General features: G+C 43.8%; 1 protein-coding gene across 1 annotated transcript; it reads right to left on the bottom strand.

The window, feature by feature from the left end:
* Window positions 1-582: 582 nt before the first annotated feature.
* onecut3a (one cut homeobox 3a) lies at window positions 583-22,446 on the bottom strand. The gene is made up of 2 exons (XM_010733229.3): window positions 21,053-22,446; window positions 583-6,461 (listed from the first exon to the last, which is right to left on the bottom strand). The coding sequence occupies exons 1-2, from the start codon at window positions 22,089-22,091 to the stop codon at window positions 6,169-6,171; spliced, it is 1,332 nt and encodes a 443-aa protein (XP_010731531.1). The 5' UTR covers window positions 22,092-22,446; the 3' UTR covers window positions 583-6,168.
* Window positions 22,447-22,943: the final 497 nt, after the last annotated feature.

Genomic DNA, 22,943 nt, shown 5'->3' with positions numbered 1-22,943 from the left:
CTGTACCCAGAGTGACTGGGGGAGTACTCTGCCCGCTCAAGGGAGAGGGGATGGGGATGAGAAAAGGTCATGGAAGTGTTGTGAGGGAGTGTTTAAATGTTGAGGGGGAGGGAGGGGGAGGTTGAGGGTTGTACACTCTGACCCAGCAGCAACGATTAAGATTGGGGGGGTCAGGTGTTTGCATAGTTCTCTGTGCAAAAGCCACCAACCGGAGCCATTTTTATTCCTCGCGGCTGGTTACATCATCATTAGATTAGCAGGAAATCGTGGTGGGTGATGGTGAAATATGGTCTTTGCACCACAGGTGTCGTTTTCTACTCCTGCAGTGCACTACATTGTGGCAGTAGGAGGGTGAAAAGTGACAGATGACGAGGGAAGGGAGTGAATTTATAATGTGTATGATGAGGTTTGGTTTGAAGTGTCGCTTAACCGAGTCATGACGAGATTGAACGTTGCAGTCAGATTTGGCCGTGATGAGATGGAAAATGGTTGTTTTGGAGAGCGGAGGTGGTGGTGGTGGTGGTGGTGGGGCAATCGCTTGGCAGTTGAGCACTACAGCTCGTCACAATTCAGAGAGCCTCTTTTCCCTTTTGTTTTTGTTCTTCCATCCTCCCCTTCTTCCTCCCCACTGGCCTGCCCTCTCTCTACCTTTTTTCTTGTTTTGAAACTGATTGTCTTCTACCATCACAAAGACACTTGGTTCTGATTGATTAACAGGTAACAGAAGAGGGAGAGCACAGTGTGACTGGGGGTGTCTACATCAGTCCCATTGGCAACCTTCGATCCCACAGTGAAATGACACACACTTATGCTGTTTGACAGTAAATGCTGACGACATTTCGGGTCGGATTATCAGTTGCCAAACGGTACTGCGGTTGGTTGGTCGGTCAGTCAGTAAGAAATGGTTTCAAATTTTCGCATGACAAATATTGCAACCCATAGTAAAGGAACATAAAAAAGAAACACTTTGTCTTCCACATAGGTACAAATGAGCACACATACACAGATTGAAGAAAAGCATGTAGACAGACATACAGGTATATTCAAGGCCGCTCGGGCCTGTGTGTGTCCCTCTGATTAACTCCAAGTAAACAGCCCGTCTTTGGAAAAGCAAGACACACATTTCAGGACCCGAGTGAGGACCACAAGCTGAGGAATGAAGATTGAATGCTATTGATTGGGAGGAGAGGAGTTTGACCTCCCCCAGCACACACTGCCCCCTACTGTCTGGATTTATATACATCAAAGAAACATGGGGAAAGGGGAAGGGTTGCAACAACACATGCACACAACCAGTGAATCCAACAGTGACGGAAATTCTAAAAACAAGGACCCCTCCAACGCCTAAAACCCGAATCCTCCCACCCTTTTTTTGTTTTGTTTTGATAACCAAAATATCCCCCACCCCTTCTCCACCCACTCCCAAGTCTTTCCATCCTCCTCCTCTCCCCACAAAATCACAGGTCATTCCTGTTGGTTTCTATACAGTTATACAATATCCATGCACAAAAGAAAAAAGCGCACCTTCTTTTCAATAGGAGGTGCTGGTCTTTAATATTCTAAGAACATCAGGAGCACTTGAACACACCCAGGAACCTTCAAAAGTAACTGTGAAATTCTTTTTTTTTCTTTTTTTTTTCCAGAGAAAAGACAACTTAAAGGCAGAAGAAAGCTAACAATGAGTAAAAGGTTATTCCTCCTTTGGTTTAACATCAAATTTTTGGTTTAAAATTCAGCCCAAATCATATTTTGGTAATTTCTTTCTATGTTTTTTTTTTTTATTATTTTATTTTGATTTTTTTTTTTTTGTTTCCTTTTAAAAGTACCCGCCTTGGAGAGAGCTTTGAACTACACATCTGAAGTGAGTAGCTCTTGCCCCTCTCTCTCTAGTCTAGCCTTCTCTTCTGTCTCTTCTTTTCTCATGTAACCCTCCACAGAAACATTCACAATGTCTTTTCCTTTATGAAAACAGTAAGTACATGCCGTAGCAAAAACAAACAAGAGAACGTACGAGAAAAATGAGCAAACAAATAAAAGGAATTTAACAGTATAAAGCTTCAAGTCACAAGTTCCAAAACTAACTATCATAGTATCATAGTTTCATAATCATTGTTATCATTAGCAGTATTATTTTCAGTCTAAATTACATAAAGTTTACATGAAAGGTTTTTGAGGTATTTCAGAATTAATTGTCAACACACGCCTACCGAGTCTTAGCACTAGCCAGGGGGAGAGGTCGACTGGACAGACAAGGTGGAGGGACGAGAGAATTTGTGTCTATAAACTCATTGAGTCTTCCACACTTTTCTAGTGCAGCCTCTGTGCTTGCACGCGGTGGAGAAAGAGAGCGAGAGAGAGACATTTAGTGGTATGATTTTTTTTTTTTTTTTTACAACTACAGCCCTTTGAGCGCTTAGAGCCTTGGCCTTTCTACCCCCCTCTTTCTCTGTTACACAAAAATATCTCTGATGTGAGAGAGGTAAAGTGGCTGAGAGTCTAAGCACACCGGGCGCAGAGGAGAAATAAAAAAACACAAAAGGCTGTGAGCTACTAAGAAGATCAACAATACAGTAACAAAGACTGACAGATTAAGGAGTAACATATAATTTTGTTTCAAATAAATAGTGTATAGAAAATGTTTTATAGACTTTCTACATGATAAAGTGCTTGTATTCTAGTGTATCAAGATGGAAAGTCAATATGGGAGAAAATGCTGACACAGCCCCCACTCTGTGTCCCTCTCTTTGGCCCCCCTTTCTGTCCATCCAATTATGGGTGTATTGTCTGAATGTGAGTGCATGTTTGTAAATGGGTGTGCAGTTATATGCATGCACCCGCATTGCTTTGTGTGTGTGTGTGTGTGTGTGCGAGTGTGTATATATGTGTTAGTCTGTATGTGTGTTTGTGTCCAGTGCAGTCCCACCCGTGGTTGAAGGGAAAAGGCACTCAACTCTGTCTGCAAGGCAGCCACCTCCTCCTATGTGGCACAATGCAGTCCGACTGCGCTGTTAATACGAACATGAGTGTGTGTGTGTGTGTGTAACATCATCAGTATTTTGTCTGTAACGGTTTTGGGCAAAGAGGGGGGGCTTTTTTTGTTGGTTTTTTTTCGATTTTTTTTTGGTTTGTGTGTCCCCCTAGGCAGTTTGGGACCGGTAGGCTGCAGTATCTTTGGTATTAGTGGCGGTTTCACAAACCACTCAGCTTAGTGAGGTAGCCACATTGGTTCTCACTACAAACAAATGTCATTTTGTCAGCCTAATACCTAGAGCTGAATCTAGCTATTTACCTATGCTCACTGAACTGTATACCACAAATCGATTTTAGCTCATCATCCTTTGGCGCCGTTAACTCACTGCTTACAGCAACGTGAAGTTAGTCAGTACCTCTCAATCAACTCCTACAATGACCATCTCTTATCTAATCTGCACCGCTAATCTGACTACATTGTTGGAAATGCTACAGTTGCATCTTAAGACCATACAGATAACTATTGAGTCCCGAGCATCACCCCCACCCACCCTCCAATAAAACCACACTGAATCAGCCAGGACATTTGGAGGTCATGTTTTGTCCCCCTTTGGTTTTACCCCATTCTTGGGGCTCAGCTTGAAGGGGGCTGAGAGTACCACAGTTCTGACATGAAATGCCAAAAGAGAGAGAGCGTCCGTCATTTATTCTTCTCTTCAGCAGCTCCCTGTTTTTCTTTTTTTCCTCCTCTTTCTCATGGTAAATGTCTCGTCCGAGTCTATATTCACACAGAATGCAAAAAAAACAAAACAAAAAAAAAATACATCCGTCATTGGCCTCGGTCCTTGCATCCCTCTTTTTTTTTTTTTCCTTTTAAAAAGTCCTTCCTTTTTTGTTTTTGATTTATCAACAAGGTGCCTTACTTATGCACAACAGAGCACAATAGTAACAAGAAATAGAAACTTTGTGTCTATGGTACTAATTAAATACCCGCATCAATATAGAGAGGAAGAGAGAAAGAGAAGGGGGGCAATGGGGTTAGAGGGATAGAGGAGGTAGAGAACCAAAGATAGAATGAGAGATTTTTTTTTATTCTGCTTCAAAATGTGTCCAGTTATGTGTTGGAGACATTTCTTTGTTGTATTTGTAACACATACTGTATGTGTTATATCTTTGTCGTTTGAGGTTTGGTTATTGTATGCCTTAAAGTCTGATTCTTTTTTTCATTTTTTTACTAAAAAAGTATATTTTAATTCAGTTAAAAGCTGATTGTTTGGTTGCTATGGCACACACCGCCCGTCATCAGTGGGGCGCACTGTAGCTGTGTGTGTGAACCCTAGTACCATATTCTTTGATTCGCATTAAGGCAGTAAGCATTGGCACTAATTTATTGTAGCATTTTGACAGCTGAGTGTGGTGGTTTCGCTTTGGGTTAGCTACTGATAACTGATAACTGTCGTGTGGGAATAACCAGGAGATTTGGTTTGAATCACATCTGTTGAGAGCCTTTTTTTTTTCTTTTCCTAACAGATGGGATGAAAGAATGGAAGAATGATTTGAGAAAATATGAAGCCTCCCAAAAAAAACAATGTAAATTCAACCTCCACTGCACTTCAGATGTGTCTGTCTCTCTGTAAAGCCTTCTGTTACTTTTTACTCTGTTGTACTTTTCTATCCCCTCCTTGTGTAATTTCTCTACTTGTATTTTATGGATTCTTTAAGATTTGGATTGGCTAAATAAATCCCTGCCTTTGCTAAATCCCTGCGTTTTCAGCATTCAGTTTAACCATCCCCCTCCTCCGGCTTCACCAGTGCTGGTTGGATGAGGAACAACAATAGGATAATGGTTAGCTATTGATCTGCCTTCAAAGAGCTGTGAGGGCCTGAATGTGTTGTGCCATGACTTCTCCTCAGCATCTAGTGGCTCTTCCCTCCCTCTCCTCCGCTCTGAGCCCCATTGCTCCGCTGGATACAGGTCTCTGCTATCGACAGCAGGGGGCACTGTTGCTCTGCCAGCATAGGCAGGGACCAGGGAGGGAGAGGTGTGCTGCTGCTGTTGCTGTTGCTGTTATGAGGCCTTTGTGTCCCCATCTCCAGTGGGTTCCATGTGCTCCTCTTACATTCTGCTTTTCATATGCAGCTGTAATGTAGTTGGCTGGATGCCCGAGCGTGTTGTTGTCGCTTGGTTCTCAGTTATTGATCAGAGGAAAAGCTCCCTGCAGAACAAAGAGCATGTCCAGACATCTCACCCGCCTCTCCTGTTGGTCAGAGAAACACAGACTCTGGGCTCAGGCTAAGAGTAACAATGACATGTCTCCCTACAGGCCTCCCAACATCTGTGCAAAAAATATAGACCTGGGCCTGGAAGACCTGAGTATCTACTGCTGAGCGTCTTGAGTTTCACCTTCAGGAGGGGTCAAGGCCCCGCTCTCTCTGTCTGCATCGATTCATTTTTCAATTCATTAGTTTGCCGTATGATCAGGCTGAGCTGCTCTCTGAAATGGCTGGCCATCAGGGAATACCTTTGGCCGAGGAATGAAGGAGACTACAGGAGGAGGGGGAGGTAGAGGCGGAGAATTGGAAAGCCTTGTTGTTTTTTTCATAGGCTGCGTTGTTTTCTTTATGACGGCCTTGTGTGTGCAGGATGGGGCTTGGATAATAAGGCTATGTGCTGTTCTGTTGTCAGATTTATTGCCGTTCTTTTCGCCCTTGTTGCTTCCGTGTGCCGGCGTAGAGGGGATGAGAGAGAGAGAGACTTAAGAGGCAGACACAAAGGAGGTGAGTTGGGAGAAAACGCAGAATCAGTGGCTACTTGGCTGATGAAGGAGGGCGGCATATATGTCTGGTACCGTCCAACAAAAACATCAAATCTTTGGTGTCTCTTTACTTTGTCAGATGCCATAAAAATGATTTTCTTTCAAAAAAGACAGAATCAATGATTGTCCTTATGTGAGTAATGCAGAGTGGACCTGACTTCACAATTCACCTTTTTTAGATTTTGCTTGTTTCAGGTGAGCGCTTGAAATTCTGACTGACAAAAAAGATGATTGCATGGCACAAAGGATTTCTTCAGGCAGAGGACACATTCAGACAGTCCAGGACAGGTAGGGTTGTTATACACAGGTTTCACAGCCAATTTTCCATGTTGCCTGTTGTTCCAACCTGGTTCCCCGACCCTCTGAAGGTCCTCTCCTCCTCTCAGGCCTTGGAGAAGGTGGTTGCGGATGTGCCCGGCTGCCCAGGGCTGGCACCGTGGTCATCGTGCCAGCGGTCCACGCAGCGGCGGCGCGCATTCATGAAGAAGTTGCTGACGGTGCTGAGCTCCAGGCCGAGCTGCTGGGAGATGGTGATCTGCATTTCCTTGGATGGACGCTTGTTCTCCTTGAAGATGGCGATGAGTGTGCGGCGCTGCAGGTCAGTGAAGACCAGACGCTGTTTCTTGGGCGCCGTGTTGCGGTCCTTGTGTTGCTCCTGTTCTTTGCGCTTGCAGGCTTGGTGTGGATGGCAGCGGTGGGAGGGATGGGGATGAGAGTGGGAGGCAAAGAGGGGAAAAAGAGAACACAAAGCAAGGTAAATATACAAAAGTGATGTATTTTCTTGATTAAATAACAAAGGCAGAAGGTGGAGGGAAGTTAAGTAACTAAATGTATCATTAGCCAATACTTAAACACATAAAAACTAGTTTATACACTAGCAGAGATTCTACAGCTCCATCTCTATTGCCATATTAAAGTTGATTTAAAGCTAATCCATGCCTCCTGCCCAGTGGGAATATTCCTTCCATCCTGCAGAGTGCAGACAGGGAGCCAGCCTGCGGTGAGAGAAAGATGGGGTGAGGAGGGAGGGAGAGAGGGTGGTGGTGGTGGTGGTGGTGGTAGAGGGGAGGGTGGGACTGGCTGTTGCCTGCTAGCTGGAGACACTGCTGTTTGATTCAATATTAATGCAGTTTGAGTCGCAATGGGGGACTGAGTGACTGTTGCACAAAAGTAAGCATTTTGTGTGTGTGGAAATGAGAGATAGAGGAGGGGTAGACGCAGAGAAAGAAAAGGTTGGAGAGAAAAGAACTGAAAAGGTGGAGGAGTAAGACAAAGTGTGTGCATTTATGTGTATACGTGTGTGTGTGTGTGTTTAAGAGCCAAAGAGAGGAGCTGAGAAGAGGAGTGTGTGTGTGTTTAAGAGCCAAAGAGAGGAGCTGAGAAGAGGAGGGAGGGGCAGCGAGTGAAGGAGAAAGAGAGATATTGACCGACTTTGCTGTAGGAATTGGGGGGTTCTCTGTAGGGACCGAGGTCAGAATCCCCCCCTAGCAGGTCTACAGTCTGCTACTTCAAACAGAGCCCACTGGAGCCCACTCTATTGAGCTCTGAGAGGGTATTTATAACCCACTGCAACCCCCCCCCACTCCCTCCCTTTTCCCTTCTACGCCTCCCTCCCCAAACACAAACACTCGAGAGGTGCATGCACCGGCTGCCCCTTCCCATACGCAGAGCAATTTTCAAAAGAAAACACACCAAGTGTACTCTGTGTTACGTTTGGGAAGGGGGGGGTCCGAGGAGGGGTGGAGGGGTTGTAGGCAGCAAACACAGGAATTAATAGTTAATAGAATGTTGTATTGTGGGTAAGTGTGTTGTAACTCAAAGTATTTGTAGGAGACGGGTGGAAAACAGCAGACAGGTACAGCGAAAGAAAAAAGGTAGAAACGGCGCCCAGAGATGATGTAGCAGGAGTTTGTGTGTGTGTGTGTGTGTGTGTCTGTGTGTGTGTGAAAGGTTAAGGCACCACCTCTGCAGCCACATGTTGTTCCCCTGCTGGCTGAGGATCGAAATCCTGCCAGAAACGGACTGCGTGTCCCTCTCAGCTTCCCTACTGTCTCAATAAAACGAGAGCAAATTGGAGAGAAAGATGCCATCCCTGTGGGGTCTCCACCTGCTGCCGTCGGTATTGTCCGATACTTTCATACTCGCCTTCAATAATGTCTCACTCTCATGCTGTGTGTGTGTGTGTGTGTGTGTGTGAGATGCATTTAAGGACACAATTTTTTTTTTTTTATGTTCTACTTGTGTTTGCGCATGAGTGTGTGTGTGTGTGTGTGTGTGTGCTTGGAGGGGCAGAGGGGGGGTTGTGATTATGCTGAAGTGGCTGGAGCCAAGCAGTGGTGCTGTGTGTCTAATTACAGTGGAGCAGAGCCCATTGATCAGCTATTGCAGTCCAATCTGTTTACTACAGATGTCTAACCTGCACACGGGCCCATCCATCATATTCATATTTCACATCAACACTGCAGCTATATATATATATCACACACACATGCTAATATGCCACATACAGATTTGTCTAAATGCATGCTTGTTCGTACAGTATGTACGTCATCAAATCTGCACTTTGATTTATTAGAGGATCAACGGATGAGGAGGACGGTGATCATTGGGAGGAGTGTAATGAACAGGACAGACCTTTTAAAGCTTTACTCAGGGAATCGTTGACACCGATTCATTCATAAAATTATAATTCTATGCATCTATTTATAATTATAGTGACATATCAAGCACTTTCGTGTCTCCACGCGACTGAACAAGATGTTACCCAGCGTTTCCAGGGACAGGCCGACTCATATGATGGATTTATTAGAAAATAGATTCGTCACTTTGAGTCTTTGAAAAGACGTCACGATCAAGAAATGCTTCTAATTAGTTTTCAAAAAATGCACTCACTTTACTTTTACTAGTTCATACTCATTATTCACGTACACATCAACTGTGGCTGATTGAACTTTTAGGAAAAGTGTGTATGAAAATCAGCTAACATGTGACTCCACAAACGGACACTGTGGATTGTTTAATCATCTAATTACCTATAATCCAAAGACTGACTGAATTAAAAATACACATTTACTATAATACAGTTCATACATTATTGTGTTTAATCAAGACTTTAATCTTGCCACTGTCACAAGAATCTGAGGTCAAATTGTTCTAGTCAGTTGTGAAAATCTATCTCGGCACCAAACTTTAATTAAACATCTATAATGTGCTACTCCAAAGCAAAACTAACACACACTCTGTGACTACAGCTGGCAATCTGACATACAGCACAACATCTGCATCCACAAACCAAACCAGCTGAGCAAGTAACACATCCTTTAGTTTGTAAAACTGTCATAAGACGGTAGGGAATGTGCATCCTTCAAGGGGGAACAGCAGTTGTCAAACCATTTCTTCAACAACAAAGCAAGTCTAACATTTATCACTCACCAAATAAAACCAGTTTTAACTTCAGCATCGCAAACACAATCCTAGAAATGTGTCCACATGTGCAGACCCTCCGTTTTTTTAGGGATCAACTCCCCACTGACCGAAGAGAGAGCTACCATGTCTACTCAGCAAAGACGTGCCTTTGCCTCTGGCTTTAACTTGTGTGGAAGAGGATTCGCTTCCCAGCAGGAGGATGAGCCTAAACATGCAGTGAAGCTGTGTTTGAAGATGGATAACAGCGTGTAGTGCTGACGTGCACTGCTTTACCTCCACAGTCACCAGACCTCGACCTCTCTGAGCATCTTTGGGAACTGGATGAGTCATCTGGTTATTGTGAAAGGTGAAAATGCTGCATATTTAACTAATTTTAAGATTTTATGTCTGCAGATTATATTTATAATTACTTTTCTGACACTCACTCACTCATATTACTAACATATAATATTAAATAAGCTTGATTCCGCATGTATATTACTGTATGATAACTCAACAGCATTTTTTTTTCGGACTGTGCTTTTAGAATAACCTTCCTCTTGTTTCCTGTTTTTCTTACTGGAGCAGCACATTTAATATTATTATCAATACAGATTTATTAATGACGTCTACGCTGAGTTTATTTTTATTCCATGCAGCTTCCGGCTAACCTGAATGAATACCTTTACTTCCCTCCAGTGCTTGACCTTTTGTCGTCTGATTTGCCAAGATGTGTGTGTGACCTTGCACAGGTATGCATTTATTTAAACACACACACACACACATGCTGGTCATATACCTTCAAATATGTGTAAGTAAGTGTTTGATACAGCATCAAATAAAATAAGTAAAATAAGTGCTTTTTTTTTACAGATTATTTGACTTCTTTTATCTACTGTACACGACTCCTCTCTCTGTCACTTTGTGTATTTTCAGGCGGTGTAATCAACATGGATCTATCTAGTTACACAAAAGGGGAGGGATGCTTCCAAAATCTATGAATGGATTTGATTTAAGAAGCCAACAACTCTGTTGGGTAAATGCTTGGGAAACTAACAGCTGTTCTTTTTAATTACAATTTTAGGACTTTAATCTCTTTAAACACACAAAGATTAGGATTTTTAAAAAACACTTTATATCCATGCTGTCTTTGTGTGTGTGTGTGTGCATAAAAAGTGACACAGTGTTTCTGTCTTAATGTGCCCTCCACAGCACGCTCAGACAGCCACCAGCGCCTCTCTCTCTCTCTCTCTCTCTCTCCCCCCGGCGAGTCACGTCCTGCCCACTGGCCCACCTCATCGACCGGGCTTGCTTTGTGTTGTTTCGGTCGGCAGGTGTCGCTCTCGCCGTGGCCCGGCTGCACGGGGCGCCATAGTGCGCTGCCTTTGCTACAGGCGCTGGATTTAGTAATCAATATCGATCGATCGGTGAGGAAGGGGGCCCTGATTACTGAACCAAGCTCAGCGTAGAAAAGAAAAAAAAATCGATCATTGCAGCTTTTAGAGCTACAGTAGGCACCGAGCAGAGAGACGGACATAAACTCATGCACAAAGAGCAAACGGACAAGAGCAGAAATCCTGGTTTTGGCGTTGAGTGTTTTTCTGAGGTGTACACCCTGCTGCTGCTGCTGCTGCTGCTGCTGCTGCTGCTGCTGCACGGCCAGAGAGAAATGGGATTTCTATTGCTCTCTATATGGAGCCGTGAACAGGAGCTGACCTACTTTGAATGCATCCCTCAGGCTGCTCACAAACATACAAGGACCGATTAACAGTCCATCCTGTGCGTCATTGTTTCAGTTTTACATGTTTATTTAGTATCATTTTGTAACATGGTTGCACATGAATACAAAGCAGAAGCCCAGTTAATCTCCATGAATGTCATTTTTTTTAAAACATTCTTTTAATGAGTGATTTTTTTTCTCCTTTCTGCTCGGATGAAATCAGTCTAACTTAGGCCCTATTTCTCTTCCACTGATGACATTAATATTCTTTGCTTCACGACAAACCAAGCGAGGTTAAGAGAAAGGCCCTGGGTGTTCAATATCGATCGATAGATTCGTGAATAATTCGTGTGTGAAATTCAGTTCGTCCAATTAATTATGCCTCGGAGGAGGGAGGGAGGTGGAGGGGAGGCAGAGAAGTGGAGCCCGGAGAGGAGATTCATGACGGGGGTGGAGAAGAGGAAAACACACCAGGAAGGAAGCGTGATGATCCGGATTTTCTTTTTATTTATTTATTTTTTTAAATATGTGGACTAAAAATAAATTTAAAAAAAATCCGACAGAGGGATTGGAGAGCAAAAATAAATAGGTGATCATGACGCGTGTGTGTTCTTTCCAGCTGTCTCAGACCTTCCTCTTGTCCCTGCAGATGTGAGTCCATCTTGAGCATTAATCATTTATTGATCATCGCTGCCCTTCCTGCTCATAATGAGAAAGTCAAACGGGCCTAATGTTGCGCCTGTAGTGGGTTTTTATGAAACCATGATTAGGAAACTGCACATCTGCATCTGAAATGATTCAGCTTTTTACAAACTCATGCGTGTGCACTGCCCGATTGTGAAGCAGACAGAGGTCTGCTGATTTAATTAATTTACCAATAAACATGTTTACCGGTTACAGTTCAGCACACACACACACACACACACACACACACACACACACACACACTGCAGCCTGCTTTATTGTTGGAAAGCAATCCTGTCCTCACTAAATAATCTATGCGGGGCCAGTTTGCTTGTCTTCTCCAGATTGTAAGAAGCATGATTGGGCAATTTGATGTTTCAAGTCTATTTATGAAGTCTCTGCTGTTTGTCATGGGCTGTTGCCTTAAAGATTGATAGCAGCGTGAATATCCGCACGGCCCTTCCTCTCTGTATATTGTGGCATTTATTTCCTTCTGGCTGCAGGGCAATGCCAAGCTCTCTCCTCTTTTTCTTTCTTTCTTTCTCTCTCTCTCTCTCTCACCAGGCCAAAACACTCCCAGCTCAATACTCCTTAATGTAATGAGTGAGAATTGGTGTTAATATACTGATAAAGCGACACAGTTTGTTTGTTTGCCTTCTCCAACGACTCAGCTGCGAGGCACTTCAATAACACTCAACCTGAACTCAAGTTTACACCCTCCTGAACCAGTTCTGCCCACATCACATCACCAGCACTCAGCTCAGGCTCATCCGGCCTGCTTTAACCTTTTATTTTGAAATAATAAAAATATGAATGCATGTAGTGGGATTTTTTTTTTATCTAGATTTTTTTTTAAACATGTCAAAGTCAGTTTAAGATGCACAAAACACGCCTGAGAAATATCATTTTTATTCAGCTGTGTTTTCACACCCAACGTGTTATTAAGCAGCCCAGTGGTAAAGCTAAGAAATTGCATAGTGCTAAGAAAGAAAATCAATAATCAGTAAAGGCTGCTGCCTGTGATGATCACGCTCCTTATGAGGTTTTTAGATAATTAAATGCACTGAGCCATTGAGAGGCTGAATTTTAAACCTGCATTATTATATTTATTTATTCATTCATTCATTTATTTATTTGCCAGTTTAATAGCAGCCTTGGTCTACACGTGCCACTTATGTGTGTGAGTGCCTCCATTGTTAGAGTGATACTCTTATCTGCGATTATCATTGATTTCATTCATAATTGCTTTGACCAGTTATGCGTGATATAGCGGTAATGATCATGATGCTTTTATTTTGTAGAGGCAGGCGGGCCTAAAGGTGGTTTAATTTCCCGCAGACAACAGGTGTGAGCCCGCTGTGTGTGTTTTTGTCTCACTTGTGAATTTATCAAGAGACGAACTGAATCCTGAATTCAATCTTCACATAAATGTTTTAACAAAAATCAAAATAATTATACTCACTAATATATTACTTTTAAAAAAGAAAGTGCTTTAAAATAAAATCCACCTCATAAACATTTAATGAAAGAAATAAGCTGGTGGTGCTGGTGAGCGCACAGAGGAGGCTCTGTGGCCGGTCAATAGTGCCGCATGTCTCGGGTTCATGTGGATGTGAAACCGGTGCCAAACTCCCAATAAAGCGCCTCAATGGAGTTTGACACACTTTATTTTTTTAATGCTTTTATAGTGAAGCACAAAGAAAACAAACAAACAAGAGGAAGAACACTTCAACAAAGTATCTGAACTTTCTTTTCTCCTTATCAACAACAACTTGTCTTGCGGGATATCCAGAGGTCATAAGGATTTTATGTTCATATTCTTCAAATGTCAGCCGTCACTCCTTCGCTAATTTCTCGTTTGTCGCAGGAGAATCAGCTCAAACTGATCTGCAGTCAGATGATACTGTTTACTTTTACCGCGGGGAGACAGACAGACAGACAGACGGACAGACAGACAGGTTTTCAATATGCAGGAATTTTCCCGAGATTCAATTCAATACAGTTCTCACTCAATCATGTGAAGAGAGAGTCAACAGAAATATTTCTAAACCCTTATTGCGGTGACCTAATTACATTTCTATGGTTTATTTCCCCCCAGTGCTAAACAAAACATATTACACCGAACAAATAATAAAAACCTGTTTATTATTCTGCAGTCTCTTTAACTTAAGGGCTTGTTTGTTTTTTTAAATATTTGTATTTATTATAAGATTTATTTTCTCGAAGCTCCTTTTGTCGCAAATTACATTGTTCTTTTTTTTTTCTCGAAGCTCCTTTTGTCGCAAATTACATTGTTCTTTTTTTTAAAGTGTTAATTCCTCTGATCTATTTATTTAAGGACAGTCCCCAATAATGTTAATAATTAGGATAATATGTGTGAAACAATTCAGATCCCTTTTGGAAAAACAGATGTGGTATAATAATAATTAAATAAATGATTAAAAAATAATAATAAGACGAGTGTAAATAATGATGATTTTATATTTTATATTTGATGGTGTAAATCCCATCATTAAGACTGAAGTCTGTGATATACATATATTTGTCTGTCAAAAGAAATCAACACACACACACACACTCTGTCTCTCTCACACACACACACACCCCTCACAGCTAGTGCTTTTTCTAAACATTCAGATAAATAATTAACTGAAACAGCAGTCAGTGTTTTTTTTTCATATCAGTTCAGTAAAAAAAAAGTATCAGAATTAAAACAAATTATTAATTATTAGAAAAAGCCCCGCGGTCTGTTCGTTATATTTGATAACGTGTAATATAAAAGGCTTCATGCGCTGACATCGATTCATTCATCAATTGATTTCACAGTCGTTTTGTTCCTTTGTTGATCTGTGTGGGGTTGCCCAACCGGAGTTTCGGGTTGCATCTGTGGGTACGATAAGCTGTGTGTGTGCGTGCGTGTGTGTGTGTGAGTGTGTGTGTTTGCGGTTTTGTTGTGATCGACCCTGTAGAAAGACTTACAGAGGTTCCGTACAAACCATCTGTAGGCTCTCATTTCAGGCCCGGCGAGCTCTCGACCTGATGTTTTATTTCTGACACGAACCAAAAAAGAGACTAAACTGTTTTTCAACATTTACAAATACATTTTTTTTAAAAATTCAATTTTAACACCTCGTTTTATCATTTAGCATCGATTCAACCAAAATCTTATTTCTCCTTGAATAAGTGACGCACATTTACAAGATTTTATTTGAAATAAAGACAACATATTCGTCTTTTTCGCTCCAAAATATTCCCACATATTTTCCTCCAAAACTAAATAAATAGAATAATTTGAGATTCCAACACCTTTAACAGGAGATTAAACGACTCCTCCCTGGTTTTAGAAACCTTACAGTGGTCAATTGGATTCGTGCCTACTCTTCTCTTTAATTGCGTGGACAATGTCCTTGCCTTGTATTCTTTGGCTGCGCATTAAACAAGCCATTATCGGCCCTTTAATAACCGATGGCCTGTCAGGGCGTCAGATAAGCAGCCAGTGTGTGCAGGACACACCGCTGCTGCTGCTGCTTCAGCGCCGGTGGACACAGATTTATAACAACACCCCTTCACCACCTCCTCCAAAAAAAAAAAAGTAATCCGTTACTTATTCCCAAGTACTCCTTACTGATACCTGAGTGCTGACATGCTCAGTAGAAATAAATTCAGAGAGAAAGAAGGTGGGACCATCAGGATGTTTTATAGCTGTCAAATGCTTCAAACTCTGTTATTCGCCCGTGCAAGACGCACGGAGACAGACAGACCCCGTGTTTTTTGGGGATGTGTGGTTGGTGGGGTGGTGAATGGTGGGGTGGGGGCACCCCCGGTGTTACATAACAGCGGGCTGAGCCTCATCGACACAGTGCTGATGTGCCCTGGTCAACATTTTAATTGCACAACAGCAGCAGCAGCAGCAACTTGCTCTTTGGAACCGTCACTTAACTTGGGCTCTTATGTAAACCACTGCAGATTGTTGGCGGGTCAAAAGCCACCACAGCATGATTTGTTTGTTCATCAGGCATCTTCACAAGAGCGCGCGCGCATACACACAGCTACACACACACACACACACACACACACACACACACACACACACACACACACACACACACACACACACACACACGAACACACACAAAGACGGGTATAGACATTTAATTATGATTATCTTAAATTTGGTCCCTTTGTATTCTTGACTGTAAAAAGAAAAGGTTTGGAGTGGTGGAGGGGGGGGGGTGCATGCGCATGCCATTAACCCTTTGATGCTAGCCGCGTGCATTCAGTCGACTCTGCCAGCAATTTGATTTAAAGGTCATTCTCTCCTATCGATCCGGTTTGGCGAGGGGGCGACGGAGTAGCGTAGGAATTGATCATCTAAAATAGAAGAGACGGTATTCGAGACTGTACAGAGTCCAGACCTCCACTGCATTTATAATTGCTAAGCACGTCCCCCGTGTGGATTGGAGGTTTGTGTATATATATATATTTATGTGTGTGTGTGTGTGTGTGTGTGTGTGTGTGTGTGTGTGTGGCTAAAAAGAGAAATGGGTGAAGATGTGGGAGACTGTGTGCAGCCTCTGCTGCCTCTGTCGCTAATCTGATTTCTATTAAAATTACATTATTTTGAATAATAAGGTCGACATGGTCAGAGCAGTGTGTGTGTGTGTGTGTGCAGGACGTGGAAAAAGTGTGGGTGGGATGTATAATGAGCGAAAAAGAGGTTAACCGTCTGTGAACTTTAAGTCGTCTCATGCTGCTAATCCGTCTCCATCACAGAAAAAAAAAAACTGATTTTTTTTTCAAAGTCAGCATTCTGACTGTTGAACAGAGGTGTGCAACAAGCCAGCGCCGAGATGCATTTATTAGTGATTCTGTTGTGTGTGTGTGTGTGTTTTGAAGGGTGAGCTGTTAATGGGAGAAATGGTGTTGCATGGTGCAGATGGAGGGGGTTGCATGGCTGCATGGCGCAGCTCCAGAGATGGAAAGCAGAGGCCGGGGGAATGGAAATCGATACAGATTCAGGGCTCGCCAGATCGGCCTTAACAATGTGGCGCAGACGCACTCTACACCCCGATCACATACACACAGGAGAGAAGAAACTGGGGAGGCGACACGTATGCAGGCTGAAGCTTGGTGTTATACGGTCATCACATGAAGTTGCAGTCATGATGGAGATGAACAGAATCGTATTTTTAGGGTGCATGTGTCGGAGTAGCCCATCTTTATATAACTTCACACGATGCATCCAACTATGAATATTCATACCAGCCTACAACATGAAGATTTATGCAAATTTAAAGTTGGATTAATTGACTTTAGCCTCCACCACATGCATGCAAGCCTCTTCATTACCGGGGTGTAGATAATGATGCACGGCGTGAGATGTCATTTTATCTGGAATGAGCTCCACTGAACCCGGGATTTAAGCAAAATAGCCTCGAGGTATAACCTCAAGAAAATGACTGTTGCTCTCCCACCAGAGGCTTTCAAAGGCGATGCTTGTACATGCGTGTCTCAGTACTTACAGCACACGTTGCTGTGCTTAACGAACAACGAGGCTCTGAAACCGCAGCTGCACTGTTTACCCCCCTATCTTCCCCTCACACATCAATTATTAAAGTACCAATCGATCATTTCGCAGGCTAACATCAAGCCATCTCTTCACGAAAAAAAAAAAAAAAAATCCTGTTTTAGATTAACCCGCATCAATCACATCTTAATGCCCTATCCAATTAAACCCATTATCCTGCCTTAAATTACCCAAAAAAAGAAGAAGCGCACAATTCCTCACTATTGTTTTTCACAGCTCTGGGATGTTTTGGTGAGAATCCCACCCTCCAAAATAAATCTTAAAAATAAAAACGACCTCCAGTTTGTAGTCTGCAGCCTAGACATGTGATTTAAATGGAAACCCCGGTTGGCTTCGTGCTGGACTGGAAAGTAGGGTGCAGGATGGTGTGATTGACGCCATTGTGGATTGTAATATTGATCGATGGGTGGAAGCTGTTGGATAAAATAATGGTGTTTTAGGCCGTACAAGAATGCTATTAACTATGTATTGGTAAAACTCCAGTTCACCACCTTGAACTGTCCTCAAAAACCGGAGAGAAGATGCTGCAGCTCAGCGTGGAAAGCGCATATTTCAGCACTCTGGACAGCGCCTACTAAAAGCGCTCCTTCACAATAAAAGCATCGGAATAAAAAGCAGGTTGTAAACTTCTTCAGGTGACATACGCACCGAGATAAATCTGCTTTATTTGCATGGAAGCATCTAAAATATTTGACTTTTTAGTTGTTGGATGCACCCAAAGAAAGACCCTCTGTTTTATTTAATCTCCAATCTAAAATTAAAGGCGCAGCATGTAAGGCACTGGTCAACTCAATAAAAATATATTTACTCAGGAAAATGAATTGCAGTGATTCACACGCGTGGAGGGGAAAGGGCGCAGTGTGACTGGGATGGGGGGATGGTGAATGGTGTATAGGGAGGAGTATTGCTCCAGGATTAGGCCTGTGTAAACGGCGTGTAGTCCATTGAAACATGAATAGAGGCCTCTCACCCTCCATCCTCAACAATGTTTTTCCTCCTGTGTCCTGTGGGTCTTGACCTGTGTACCCTGGCACGTGCTCCGGCCATTCAAATGGTAATAAACCAACTGCGCTTTTTTTTTTTTTTTTTTTTTTTGGGTTTTTTTTTTTTTTTTTGAGGGATGCCATGGCACCTCATCGCTGTCACATGGAAGAATGAAGATGGAGGATTAGAAATAGGAATGTTTGCTTCATGCTGCTGCGCAATAACGCGTCATCTGTGCGGGTGTTTGGTGAATGTTCTCTGTCTGGTAACACCGTTAATATTACTCGGATCACTATACAACCTTTAAGCCTGTAGGAGAAATGAGAGGGTGCATTGCACACGACACACTGCACATGATTACTGCAAAGGAAAAAAAAAAGGTGTGCGATAGCATGTTGTTGTTTTGTTTTTTTAAATAACAGCTGTCCTATTTCCCCCCTTTTCCGGCTCCCGCCTCCCCCCCTCTGCTCCAGGGGAGAGACCAATGGGAGAGAGTGCTGAGGCGGGATAATTGATAGATGCACTGGCTATCCTTATCGATCAGGGCCGTATTGACCCGACCAAATACATTGAGATGGAGTGTGGAATTCAACACAGATGCAAAGACGAATTGTTTTCATCGTTAATGTGATCTTTAAATGCCTCCCAAGCCTCACTTTGCCCGCGTCTTTTCTTACTTGCGCAGCTTTGTAATGAAGCTACCTTCAGAATAATATTCATTTATTGTTTCATTTTTTATTTTTTTTTCAGAGGACGCGCGTTATGGAGAAAAGAATAGGTGGGAAAGCCTGTGGGTCTTTGCCCTCGTTGCATTAGGAGATGTTAAGCGTGAAGGACACACATCTCCCCCTCCACCACCACCACCACCACACGGGCCTATCTCTGCTCTGTTTTTCGTTTCAGGGCTGGATTGTCATGTGTGTGTGTGTGTGCAGACACCGGCATTTTCACATTAGCTAAGCAGGGCAGCTGCATTGATTTGTGTGACTGTGATGAATTTGGAATAGTAATTTGAATTTATTGATTGATGTGGCCGAGCGAGTATGGCCCAGCCTCACTTTCAGCATCACAACCTACCCCCCCTCCTCCTCCAGCTCCCACTCCCACTCCCCAGCCCACATGCGCAGCGTGGATAATGGTGATTTTAAATGCAATAAGTAAAATGTTGCTCCGTGCATTTACATACAAGTCATTTGTCATTTTATGCCCCAACTGGAATTTTTTTTTTCCCTGAGCCCTATTGTGACAGCAGGTTAATGCACAACACACAATAAAGCGCTGGGAATGTGCTGATTCAAGAAAGAAAAATAATAAATATATTTAATGGATATGTATTTTAAAAATAGAGCAATTAATAAAATCTATCGCCACTGGATTAAATCAAGAGGAGAGTGCAGCTCTGATTTCCATACTACAACCAAATACACACCCACACACGTTACACGTATAGCCTGCCTTGGGCCTGTCCACGTTTAAATATGCAGTGTGCACTGCACAGGACTGTGCCACTCCAACATGTCAATTGGATTGGGATGGAGGTGGAGGTGGAGGGGGGTTTATCCTGGTGCCGGGTGTGGAAGATATAAAACCCCACAGCCCAATTAGCTTTAACAGCAGTGGCACTTAAAGAGACAATTGTGGAGTGTTTAAATCTTTATTTACCAGAACCCCACTAAATGCGCAAAGGAACAATTTACATGCCATTAAGTGCTTTTCAATAGGGCATTGACTGGAACTAAAATATGCCACTATATCTGCTTAATTGAACTGTTCGCTGAAATACGACACAGAAGAGCTGATTGACGTTTGGGAGCTCAGCACGTCTAAACGGGGGCCTTTACACAAACGTCAATGAGAGGGGACTCTCTCTTACTCACATCTCTTGTTTTTAACCCACCACTGCCGACGTCTCTTCGTTTTCATTTGAGTCCTTTTAATCAGGTGGGAAGTGTTAAAGAGAGGTTTAAAAGGAGGAGGTGGTGATGTGGGTTCAGATCACAGAGTTTAGTGTGCGTAATAAAACTCGAAAAAATCACTGACAGATTGGAGAGAACTGAAGGGGTGTCCTGTCCTCTCCTTTTTTCCTGTTATCATGTCCACACATAGGAACAAACACACCACAATAACCACAGTATATCAGGCTCAGAAAACAGGCCCAAAAAAAGATATCCCAGAGTGCAGAGGAGACAACACAGGCCAGAGAAAGACGCATCTGTTTGTGTCTCTGTCTTTCAAATCGATCATTTATCAGTGTGCTACTCTGAAATGGGACGCCTGGACCTGAAATATTGATCCATAGGAGGTCATGCTCCCCCGACTCTTTGGCCAGGCCTCAGACGATCCTTGTTTGCGGCGACGCGCTTATTTGACAGGAGTAGTAACCGAATATTGCAAGTTTGTTTGATATTAAGTACAACTGAAGATCTGGGTTACAGTGATCTCAAACGTGCAGACTTTAAATTAATAGCCGCACTGTGTAATCACATCCTGCTTTGGTTTCCTTTGTTTGGTCTCTTTCTCTGTGTGTTTTTTGGTTGTTTGTGTGTGAGAGACAGAGGGAGAGGGATGTGTGTATCCATGCTCTGCCCGTGCGTAAAACCTGCGTTTGCACCTTGTCTGCTTTTGAGCGACGCTTCCTCTCTTTTGTTTATAACACCTCTAGTGTTGCACATCGTCTGTTTATACTATCATGGATTGTAGCATCAATCAAAATATAGATTTCCCCCCAACATTTAACACCCCAACTGTCATGATGAAGTTTTACTCGATACAATCGACTAATAACTTCTAGTAATGTCTGTTTGAGCAGCTATTGACAGTCTCGCCACATTGACTTCTAATTGATCCCTCCACATCACTCAGGTTGGAAGCTGTCTCCTCACTCACCTGCAAGCCTGAGCGCCGACATCCGCTGGAACTCGGGCTCCTGGAGCCACTTCCACATCCTCCTGAACGTCTCCCGGCCAGACTTGAGTTTACTCCACGGTTTAGGATTCCGCAGCAGGTCAGACAGAGTTCCCTGGGACCGGCACAAGATCCTCTGAGCAAAGATGGCCTGGGGGATGCTGTAGCGCTTGAGCTCTGCCGTTATTCGCTGTGCCACCTCCTTGGTGTTTATCTCCTCCACCTGCCCTGACCCAGCTCCCTGCCCGCCTCCCACCACCGTCTGCCTGTCCCGGTCTGACAGCATGGACCCGTTTGCCTGAGAGTGCGGATGGCTGTGATGGTGTATGCCGTTCAAGGATGTCATAAGCCCGGCCCCGTGGCCCCCGAGACCCCGGGCCAGGTGCTCCTCACCTCGGGACAGCATGGCTGCGTGGGACTCGAAGCCCCCCGAGGAGATCATCTTGTCATTGGAGAGGTGAGCTCCAGGACCGTAGGCGCTGAGAGTCTGCTGGGAGCTGTGCAAAGACCCCAGACCGTTGGACAGAGGGGATAGAGGCTGCCCCATGCCGGACATATCTTTGGGGTAGTGGCCATAGAGGTTACCCATGGAGGCGAGGCTTCGGTCGTCCCTCATCAGGGTGAAGCTGCCGCTGACGTTCCCGGCTGCGAGTCGCTGGTGCGCCGGATGATGGTGAGCATGTGGGTGTGGATGGTGAAATTTCTCCGAGACGGTGGATATGGGGGGCAGGTGCTGCAGCGGCGTCAGCGTGGTGTAGGTGCTGCTCAGGCTCATCCCGGAGTCGCACGACATGGTCATTGCCGGATGCAGGGGCCCAGACAAAGCGTGGTCTGTGCGGTAGTCCCCTGCTCCCTCCAGTATCGAGGCCATGCTGGACACCATGGCTGACCGTCCGTGCGACACCAAGTTCCGATGCGACGCCGACGACTGGCGCGCATGTGGGGAGTTCATTAAGTCGCTCGTTTGATGGGAGTGAGATACACCGTGCAGATTTCCAATGTTTTCCATTGTAAGCTCCATCGTTGAAAGGATCTTTATTTCCACCCCTCTCGCCACTCTCTCGCTCTCTCCCTTTGCTGCTCTCCCTCTCTCACTGTCGCTCTATCTCACACTCCTTTCCAATAAATTTTGAACGATTTCAAAGCCAAGCCATTGATTGTAGTTGCCTCTCTGCAGTCAATCCAGCATGGTTTTAAAAGATCGGGTCCCGGCCGCCACACAAACTGCGCCGCAAACCTCTTGCTCAGTGCGTGAAGGTGCGCCTGCCTGGATTTCTCTCGCTGTAGAGCACCTTCTACTATACCCAAAGCGCTGCTCTGCTCTCTGTGTGTATATTGACGCGCCCGCGCTCCTGTTAAGATGAGACCGAGCCTGTGCGCATGTGCGCGCCCCCGTGTATTCCTCGCACTCGCGCACTCTTGTCTGGGGCCAACCTGACGTCACAGGCCCCCTATATGTCATGGGTTGTTGGCGGTTGTTGCACACACACAGACACACACACACACACACACTGGAGCTCAAATTCCTGAAAAAGATTGCATTAGACTTCTTGTTAAGATAAAACACAGAAGTGCTGTCCTCTGCAGTGTGTGCAACATTTACACTCAGATGGATAAGAGGGACTCGAGCCTTGTTTTCTCTGATAATACCGCTTGACATGGCGCCGGCAGCACATGTGATGAAGGTTAAATATTAATTGACATGTGTCACATCATCAGGCCACGAGTGTGATGGGAAAACCACAGCTTATCTTGAAGAGGGAGGTCACAGATCACAGCTGCTTTTTAAAAATATATATATATAATTCAGAAATGTAAGATTCTTCTTGATGCCTGCTGATTTGTAGATTTAAAACATGAGATTCAGTCTGCG

The sequence above is a fragment of the Larimichthys crocea genome, chromosome XVII (genome assembly GCF_000972845.2).
Source record: "Larimichthys crocea isolate SSNF chromosome XVII, L_crocea_2.0, whole genome shotgun sequence".
Classification (NCBI taxonomy): Eukaryota; Metazoa; Chordata; class Actinopteri; family Sciaenidae; genus Larimichthys; species Larimichthys crocea.
Note: the sequence above shows the minus strand (reverse complement) of the source record. Positions and strands in the feature narration are given on the sequence as shown.

Coding starts and splice junctions, on each gene's coding strand:
- onecut3a (XM_010733229.3), bottom strand. CDS start 22,091: ATGGAGCTTACAATGGAAAACATTGGAAATCTGCACGGTGTATCTCAC. Junction 6,462..21,052: donor GTCGGCGCTCAGGCTTGCAG/GTGAGTGAGGAG, acceptor ATCCACACCAAG/CCTGCAAGCGCAAAGAACAG.